At 57.8% G+C, this 9748-nt stretch overlaps 1 protein-coding gene across 1 annotated transcript in view; it reads left to right on the top strand.

Moving 5' to 3' along the window:
* The window catches only part of AGXT (alanine-glyoxylate aminotransferase), a 12063-nt gene extending 5945 nt beyond the window's left edge, over nucleotides 1–6118 (top strand). Inside the window, exons 5-11 of the mRNA XM_011996392.1 lie at nucleotides 227–297; nucleotides 1212–1296; nucleotides 2354–2449; nucleotides 3183–3252; nucleotides 4567–4662; nucleotides 5051–5179; nucleotides 5740–6118. Of these exons, the coding sequence (XP_011851782.1) occupies nucleotides 227–297; nucleotides 1212–1296; nucleotides 2354–2449; nucleotides 3183–3252; nucleotides 4567–4662; nucleotides 5051–5179; nucleotides 5740–5847 (655 nt within the window). The 3' untranslated portion in view covers nucleotides 5848–6118. The remainder of the gene's footprint in view (nucleotides 1–226; nucleotides 298–1211; nucleotides 1297–2353; nucleotides 2450–3182; nucleotides 3253–4566; nucleotides 4663–5050; nucleotides 5180–5739) is intronic.
* The last annotated feature ends 3630 nt before the right edge of the window (nucleotides 6119–9748 follow it).

Raw genomic sequence — 9748 nt, 5'->3', positions numbered from 1 at the left:
AGCTCCTTCTGCTCCAATGATCAGGGCTGGAAAAGAAAGAGCCACAGGTCCTGACAGATCCTGACAGGCAGGAGAAGGCAACTGGCCAACTCCTGGGGCACAGGTGGGAGGCACCCCCCTTCCTTGCCAGCCTGAGGCTCAGAAACCCCATCCAGGCTGGGGCCCAAGCCCTCCAGCGGCCCCCTGCCTCACCTGTGGCCCTCCGTTCCATCCCCCATCTCTCTAGGTACAAGTGCCTGCTCCTGGTGGATTCGGTGGTATCCCTGGGTGGGACCCCTCTCTACATGGACCAGCAAGGTAAGGGTGTGCTCTGAGGGCCCTACCCAGCCCGAGCAGCCAGGGGCTCCGGGTGCAGGAAGCTCTGCTGGAAGCGCGCGTCCGGCAGCCAACACTGCGGATTCGGCCTCATCTCCACCCGGCCCAGGGAAACACTCACTCCTTCCCGGGGCAAGAGCGGCTCCATGAACTACCCGGCACCCCAGTGTTTCCACTGAGCTTTCAGATCCAGGCATGGGGACTGGCAGGATGGACAGCTGGTGGGGGACATTTGAGAGGCCCCAGAGCTGTAGTAGAAGCAGTGGCCAGGGCTCCAGTCGATCAGGTGTAGGGGACCCCTCTGCCGAACCCCCAGAGGCTCAGTTTCACATCCGCCCTGCACCCCGCCAGGCTGCCCACAGCAGTGAGCACCACTGCACAGGGTCACCTCGCAGGGAAGCTCAGCCAGGCCGGCCGCGGGGACCAAGGCGCCTCCTGTGCCCATCGTTTACGGGGGAGAGCCTGCACTGTGCACCCACTGCGGGCCTGCCCACCCACTCCATGGGAGCCTCTCTGTTTCTGCAGAGCCCCTCCTGATTTGGGAGATCTCAGGCAGGAAGGGAGGGATTTCTGGGCTGATCCTCAAACTACTACTGAAAGCAGGGAGCTGAGGAGGGACCCGGGGACACGGTGCCAGGGGCAGCAGGGCTGTCCCTGGGGACCATTCGCACAGCGGAGGGAGAAGCTGCGCTAAAAGGCTCAGGCCTGAGGTCATGGCTGCCACGCAGCAGTGCTGAGATTCGAACCCAGGACTCCCTTCCATGTCTCCCCTCCCATCGTGTACGGATTCTTGGTGGGGTCGTAGCCCACCAGCCCATTAGCTAGGCAGGCACCCCGCTGGACCGGCCTGCCCTGTGGTGGGGCTCACCCGTCCCAAACAAACCACCCATCTACAGGCATCGACATCCTGTACTCGGGCTCCCAGAAGGTCCTGAACGCCCCTCCAGGGACCTCGTTCATCTCCTTCAGTGACAAAGCCAAGTGAGTGACCCACAGACCCTCACCTCTGTGCAGGGCTGGGCTTGCAGGGAGCTCAGGTGGCCCGAGGCAGGAGGGGCGGGAGCCAGGCTGGAAGGGCTCCCCAGGCTTCTCCAGCACCTGGCACTCTCCTGCCCACCCTCCGGGAGGCCAAATGCACTGCGTTCACGGGGAGTGGGGAGGCCAGGCGAGGGGAGGGCCGTGGGCATGTGCAGGGTGCAGAGTCCGCTGCTCTGGAAGTTCCCAGCTTCACACCAAGGAGTGGCCAGGAAAGAACTGAGGGCCTGGGGCCCAGCACCCCAACCCACCCTGGCTTGGCTTCCAGGGGCTGCCCCAAGGCACAATGTGGACCACACATGGTGCCCCCTGCAGTCCCAATCTCACCTCCCGCTCCTGGTGTCCAGATTCCGAGCCAGGCCAGGCAGGGGTGGGGGAAGAGGGCCAGGCCTCACAGGCGGTTCACATCCAGCTGCAGCCTGGCAACAGGAGGTGCCGTTCCCCAGAACAGAGAGGACTTTGGGGTGAAGTCAGGAATTCGGTGTTGGACGTGGGAGGTCTGAGATGCCCGTTGGATCACAGGGGAGGGTGAAGGAGGCGGCTGGGTGTGAGTCAGGAGCCTGGGGAGAGACCGGGGCTGGCCCACCAACTTGGAGTTGTAGAGACGGACACATTTAAAGTTTCAAGCCTGGCCAGTGTGCCCTGGGGCCCGAAAGCAGTCGCCTTTGGATGATGTGAGAAATGAAGGCTGACCCTGTAGGAAGGGCTGGGGGAGAGAAAGGGGCACACAGAATGGAGGGAGCTGGCCTCAGTGCCCCCATGACAGGGTCACACCCACATGGGCAGAGGTGCAGGCTGGGCCCAAGGGCCAGCGGTACTGGACAGCTGAGGGACCCAGGACCTGCCCGGTCCCACACTGGCCCCTGAGTATAAATGCAGCTGGGGCAGGCCCTCCTGGGGGCCCCACCCCATCTCACTCCTGTGAAACAAGACAGCCAGCAAGACTGCTCCTGCCTTCAGCCCAAACTGAGGGGCCGGTGCTCAGGCTGCTTTTCCTCCCCAGAAAGAAGATGTACTCCCGCAAGACGAAGCCCTTCTCCTTCTACCTGGACATCAAGTGGCTGGCCAACTTCTGGGGTTGTGACGACCAGCCCAGGATGTGAGGCCCGGCAGGGACGGGAAGGTGTGGGGGGTGCTGGGCATGGCTGGCTGGGGGGACGCTGACCTTTCACTGCACTTAGGGATTCTCCGAGCCCCCCACCTTCATGCCGCAAGAACCCCAATCAGAGTCCCAGAACTCACCTGCCTCGGGCAGTCGCATGCCCCCACCGGGTTTCCCCATCCCTCGACTGGCCCGAGACTCTGGGCAGGGGCATGGCCCCCACTGCCCCTTCCACAAACTCTGTCCCCCCGCTCAGAGGTCCCAGCACATCCTCGGGCACTTTGGACCTGGCCCTGCCGTATCTCCCCACTCCTGGGCCTCAGTTTATCCCCTCTCAAAAGCCAATCTTGGCCATAAACCCAAGGCCCCTTATGTTACACACAGAGACAAGGCTCCAGGGATGCTGCCCTAGCCCGGTGGGCACAGAGGGCCAGTGCTGGCTTCGTGGGCACGCTGGGGCTGAGGGGCTCAGCAGGGTGGTGGTGGTGCGCGTCTCTGCTCCTGTACCACCCACCGCATCCTGGCCGGGCCCCACATGGAGCCATGCTCTCCCCGGCAGACGAAGCTGCCTTCCCGGTCCAAAGTTCTGAACCCAGACAAGACTCCTGTGGCGGATACTGGCCTGTGCTCAGACAGCCTGTGCTGTTGGGGCTGGGGCAGACAGAGCTAATGCCCCATCTGCCCCCAAACCTGCCCGTGGTGCTGGACCAAGCCACCTCGTATCTTCCAGGTACCATCACACGATCCCCGTCATTAGCCTGTACAGCCTGAGAGAGAGCCTGGCCCTCATTGCGGAACAGGTGCGTGGGCTGCACTCCACAGGAGGAGACAGGGCCACTGGCTGGATTGTCGAGGGCACGGCCTGCAGAGAAGGAACCATTCCAGGGAGCCTGCCAGAGAGAGGCCCTCAGTGGGGGTGGGGGAGAGAGGACAGGCCCCGGGCGCACTGGCTGTGGGCAGGGCCGGGAGGACGCAGCCCCAGGGACAGATGCAGCAATGGGGCAAGTGCGGACACTCCCAACCGTTCCACTGCCGTGTGAAGCAGTAAGTGAGGCCCAGTGAGTGGCGGGCTGGGAGAAGGGGAGGCCGCCGAAGGGGCCAGAGACATGCAGCCTGCAGCTAGGTGGGCGTGGATGTAAAGTGAGGGACTGGAAGCTCCTGCAGGTTTGGCCTGTGTCCCACAGGGCCCATTGCCAGCCACCAGTCCAGAGTCCAGGAAGGGTCCCCAGGCTGCAGCCAGCTTCCCGTGAGGTTGCAAGGCCGTGCCTGCCATGTTTGTTCTCCTGGGTCCACTCATAAAGCCACTGCCTAGGGCTGGGTTAGTGCCAGGGTACCCCCGTAAGCTGGATGCCACCCGCACCCCTGGGGGAAGGCGAAGGGTCAGGCGCTCACACAGGGAGAGGCTCTAGGGTCGTAAAGGTGGGTGGGGGTTGTGAGTCGTGGGGGGAAGGGAGAGAACAGGACCAGGGCACAGTCAAGGGTGGAGGTGTGGGGACCTGGCAGAGTGAGGATTGCAGGGGCACGTGTACAGGGAAGACAGGCCAGGGCCAGAGTAGAGAGCAGCTGCTGCCCCGGGGCACCCACCTGGGGTGGCCATGGGAGCTGGTGGCTGGAGACCGGGAGGACCCGAGGTGATGACACTGAGAGGCCCAGGGCTGGGAAGACCACCCCTCACCTGTCCAGAGCTGAGACAAGAGCAGTTCTGGGGAGGACGCCAGGTCGGGGAGCCGGCCATGAGAGGACAGGGGGCCCAGAAGCCAGCAGCCTGAGCCCTGGCCCTGATCCACCCCAGCCCTGTGTAGCCCAACAACCCTTCCCCTCCCTGCTCAACCCCCTCACCTCTGCAAGGCGTTCTCCCCTCCTTTCCTCCGGGGCCACAGGCAGACTCCCCACCCCGTCTCTCGCAGACCCCTCTTCTGTCTCTCCCAGGCCCAGATGTTTCCTCCTGCCTGGGATAGTCCTGGGCCCTGCTCCTGGGCAAAGCCAAACTGGGAGCTCCAGGGGCTCCCCTGCACCAAGGCCCGCAGTCAGGTTTTTCCTCCTGCACCACCGAGGGTGGGGCTTCCTGCCCAACCCACCCATGCCACTGCCCACCGGTGCCATCTCCCACTCAGGGCCTGGAGAACAGCTGGCGCCAGCACCGCGAGACCACAGCGTATCTGCATGGGCGCCTGCAGGCACTGGGGCTGCAGCTGTTCGTGAAGGACCCGGTAAGGAGGCCCCTGACAGTGGGCAGCCCTGCACCCATGGGGAAGGATGAGGGGCTCTTGCCCAGCTCCCTCAGGAGGGACACTGGCTCCTGAGAAGAGGGGGCGGCTGCCGGGTGGTGTGGCCCCGGGTCCAGGGAGCAGTATCGGCAGGAGCCATGAAGTCACAGCTCCCGGCCTCTGATGCCAGATCTCAGGACGGCCTGTGATCTCCCAGTAGGAAGTTGCCCATCCACTGCCTCCTGAAGGGTGGGGACCCTGCTCTCCCCCAGCCCTTTCTCCCCCGGCTCCTCTGTAACCTGAAACCAGGGCAGATGGCCCCAGCCAAGAGCTGTCACGAAGGCCCGCGTAGGGCCTGTCACCCACTTACTGAGCCAGGTCCCTCCTGCAGGCGCTCCGGCTGCCCGTGGTCACTACCGTAGTTGTGCCCGCTGGCTACGACTGGAGAGACATCGTCAGCTACGTCTTGGACCATTTCGACATTGAGATCATGGGCGGCCTCGGGCCCTCCGCGGGGAAGGTGAGAGGCAGCGCCTCGAGGGTCTTTTGCAGAACCAAACCCACCACCCCTCCTTGAGCAGGACTGTGCACCAGGTCCGGGGGAGGCCGGGGTCGTCCAAGAGCCCAGACCGAGGAGCGTCCAGAAGGGTCCGCTGTCCAAGGGGTATCCAGTAAAGTGTGTGCTGTCTCCCCTGCTCCCACACCAGCCTGCTGAGGTCACCGGGTGCAGCCTTTACGATTCCACTCGGGGCGTCCTTCCTTCCCTCTGAGCAGACCCTGGAACCAGGCGGGAAGCCCCATGCCTGGGCCCAGCTGTGTCTCTGAGCGGCAGTGGGAGGGGCCTTCACTGCACCACCCTGCCCTCCCGTATGGCTGCGGGTGCAGAGGGAGGAGAGCCTGCCCTGGCCTGGGTGTTTGGGGGCCTCCTCTGCAACCTGTACGGGGCTCTCAGCTCCCCTCATGGACACTGGGTGGGTGGTCCTCGCTCAGGAGAGCCCATCCTGGCTCTGGCCAGCCGTTGGTCAGGGTCAGGTGGGTCCCAGGCGGGAGGCTGACGTCGGCCTGGCCCGTGCCCCCCAGGTGCTGCGGATCGGCCTGCTGGGCTGCAATGCCACCCGCGAGAATGTGGACCGCGTGACGGAGGCCCTGGGGGCGGCCTTGCAGCACTGCCCCAAGAACAAGCTGTGACCTGCCTGCTGGCACATACCCGGCCCATGCCCACCCCGAGGGATCAGGAGGATCAGGAGCAAGCAGACCCTGCAAGGTCCCCCAGGCCTGGGGACAGGAAAGCCACGGACCCAGCCCGGGAGGCAGAACCAGGCAGCCCTTTTCCCTCCAGTGGCACCTCCTGGAAACAGTCCACTTGGGCGCAGGACCCAGTGCCTTCCAAATGAGCGGCAGTTCCCCGGCCGTGAGCCTCCCGGGAATGTTTAATAAAAGGCCTGGCCACCTCTCCTCACTGTGTGGGATGGTCTGTGAAAGAGTCTGACAGGAGAGCATCTCTGCTCCTTGAGCTGCCTGATGGTGGACTTTAGGGGGACACTCCTCATCCTGGAGCCCACAGGGCAGGTCCTCTCCTGGAGAGGGTGCTGCCACCACACTCTAGCCCCAGATGTCACACCCCCAAACGTCCTCACGCACCACCTCCAGGCGAACCCACACGGCCCACAGGGCTGGTTGGAGACCCCTCTCATGGACAAGGGCACCTGCGTGCTCGAGAGCACACAGCCAGGACCTGAGCCCATGACACGTGGAAGCCTCCAATGGAAGATCCCCTATGCTCCCATCCAGCCAGTGCCCACCCCTGGACTACCTGGCCTCTGTGGCCATAGATCAGCCTGGCACATTTGAATTTATTTATTTATTTATTTGTTTGTTTGTTTGTTTTGAGACAGAGTTTCACTCTTGTGGCCCAGGCTGGAGTGCAGTGGCACGATCTCTGCTCACTACAACCTCCGCCTCCCAGGTTCAAGCGATTCTCCTACCTCAGCCTCTGGATTAGCTGGGACGACAGGCGTGCACCACCATGCCCAGCTAATTTTTGCATTATTTAGTACAGATGGGGTTTCACCATGTTGGCCAGGCTGGTCTCCATCGAACTCCTGACCTCAAGTGATCCACCTGCCTCGGCCTCCCAAAGTGCTAGGATTACATGCGTGAGCTGCCGTGCCTGGCCATAGTTAAATTTCGTGGTCAGGGGAACACATGGCAGGTCCTCCACTGTGCCAGCTTCTTTCACTTAAAGTTTTTGACACTCACATGTGCCATTGTGGGCGCCGGTGTGTCTGTTGCTGAGTGTCATCCCGTGGTGTGGATGTGCCGTCGTGGGCGCCGTTGTGTCTGTTGCTGAATGCCGTCCCGTGGTGTGGATGTGCCGTTGTGGGTGCCGGTGTGTCTGTTGCTGAGTGTCGTCCCCTCATATGGACGTGCCATTGTGGGTGCTGGTGTGTCTGTTGCTGAGTGCCGTCCCATGGTGTGGACACATCACGATTTGTTGGTTCATCGCTATAGCTGAGCATCTGGGTTATTTCTGTTTTGGGGTTGTTATGAATACGGCGGTAGTGAAACTCTTATTCAGGTCTTCACGTGGCCGTATATTTTCATTTTTCTTGGATAAATAACTAGGAGTGGAATTGCAGGGTCGTACGATGGGCTTAACCTTATATGAGACTGCCACGAAATTCTCCGAAATGGCTCTTCCGTGCTTCATTCCTGCAGCTGCGCACGAGCATCCGGGGTGCTCCGCGTCCTCACCCACACCGGCGTTGTCCTTGTTTGCTGGGGGGTGTAAAATCGGGTCTGATTTGGTTTTACTTTGCATTTCCCTGATGCCTATTGATGTATTGATGTTGAGCAACTTCTCATGTGCTATCGGCCGTTTGTAGATCTTCTGAAAAGTGTCAGTTCAGATATTTTGTTCATATTTGGATTTTTATCTTTTTATTGTCAATGTGTGATCATTTTGAAACATATCCTAGATACTATCAGATATGTGTGGCATGTGCATTTTCTCCAACTCTGTGGCTTACCTGTTCATTTTTTGGTTTTTTTGTTTTTTGTTTTTTGTTTTTTTGAGACAGAGCCTCACTCTGTCCAGGCTGAAGGGCAGTGGCATGATCTCGGTTCACTGCAACCTCCACCTCCCAGGTTCAAGAGATTCTCCTGCCTCAGCCTCCCTTGTAGCTGGGATAACAGGCACACACCACCACACCCGGCTAATTTTTGTATTTTTTTGTAGAGACGGGGTTTTGCCATGTTGTCCAGGCTGGTCTCAAACTCCTGACTTCAAGTGATCCACTCACCTCAGCCTCCCAAAGTGCTGGAATTACAGGCGTGAGCCCCCACACCCAGCTTACCTATTCATTTTCTTAATTGTGTCTTTCAAAGAGCAGGTATTTTCAATTTTGGAAAAGTCATATTTATGAATGAGTTTTCTTCTGTGGTCTGAGCTGTCTGTATCTTGTCTAAAAACCTTTGCCTACTTTGAGGTCATGACGATATCTTCCCATTTTTCTTCTAGAAACTTTACAGTGTCAGCTTTTGTGTTTAGGTCTATGATACGCCTCATATTAATTTTGCGCACAGGGTAGAAAGGGGGTCAAGGTTCATTTTTATCCACACTGATATCCCAGTTCCAGTGACATTAGTTAAACAGACTTTTCCTTTCCCCATTGAGCTGACTTGACAGCTTTGTTAAAAATCAGTTGACTGGCCGGGCGCGGTGGCTCACGCCTGTAATCCCAGCACTTTGGGAGGCCGAGACGGGCGGATCACGAGGTCAGGAGATCAAGACCATCCTAGCTAACACGGTGAAACTCCGTCTCTACTAAAAAATACAAAAACCTAGCCGGGCGAGGTGGCGGGCGCCTGTAGTCCCAGCTACTCGGGAGGCTGAGGCAGGAGAATGGCGTAAACCCGGGAGGCGGAGCTTGCAGTGAGCCGAGATCGTGCCACTCACCCCAGCCTGGGTGACAGAGTGAGACTCCGTCTCAAAAAAAAAAAAAAAAAAAAAAAAAAAAAAATCAGTTGACTACACATTCATGGGTCTATTTGCAGCCTCTCTCTTCTGTTTCATTGCATCCTTGTGTCAATCCCATGCTGTTGCAAATATTGTAGCTTTATGATAAGTCTTGAAATTAACAGCAAGTCCTCCAATGTTTTTCTCCCTTTTAAAGGTTTTTCGTGTTCGGCATCCTTTGAATTTCTGTGTACGTTTTAGACTCATGTTGTCTATCTCTTCAGAAAAGCTTGCTGAAATTTTGGTAGGAACTGCACCAAATCTATGTATCAAGTTAAGGAAAATGGAAATAAAGTATAAATTCCATTTCATAAACATAAATTTAAGTCTTTTTAAATCACTCTCAGCAATGTTTCTAGTTTTCAATGTACAGCAAAGTGGGAGGGGGTTCTTCAAGGAAAGCCAGTAACCCAGGAACAGGAAAGCCACTGACCCAGCCCGGGAGGCAGGACCGGGCAGCGTCCCTGGCCCCCAGTGGCCCTTCTCCCTCCAAGTGGACCCTCCTGAAAACAGTGCACTTGGGCACAAATCTTTGGTTAGATTTATTCCAAGGTGTTTGATATTTTTTATGCTGTTATAAATGGTATTTGAAAAATTTCATTTCCAGTTGTTTATTTTTAAATATATACTATCATTTTTTTCTATATTAATCTTGTATCTTCTGACCTTCCTAAATTCACAAGGTCTAGTAGCTTCTTTGTAGATTCCTTTGAATTATCTAAGTAGATAGTCAAACTCTCTGTGACTAATGAGAGTTTTACATTTTCTGCCTTCTGTGTATTTGTTCTTGCTTCATTGCACAGCGTAGGCCACAATACAGTGCTGAATCCCGGCGGTGAGTGTGCACCTTCTCGCCTTGCAGACGTGTTTAATGTCCCAACGTCAGGCTGACGTCAACAGTCGGGCTTCTGCAGCTGCCCTGCTATCAGAGGCAGGAAGTCCCCACCTGTCCTAGTTTACGGACAGTATTTATTGCCAACAGCTGTTGTATTTTGTCAAATACCTTTTCTGCCTATAGTGAGATGATCATAAAGTTATGTTTCTTTATTCTACGGATGTGCTGTTTCATTG

Source organism: Mandrillus leucophaeus, unplaced genomic scaffold (genome assembly GCF_000951045.1).
Source record: "Mandrillus leucophaeus isolate KB7577 unplaced genomic scaffold, Mleu.le_1.0 Scaffold510, whole genome shotgun sequence".
NCBI lineage: Eukaryota > Metazoa > Chordata > Mammalia > Primates > Cercopithecidae > Mandrillus > Mandrillus leucophaeus.
The sequence above is the reverse complement of the archived record's forward strand: the minus strand, read 5'-3'. Positions and strand labels throughout refer to the sequence as shown.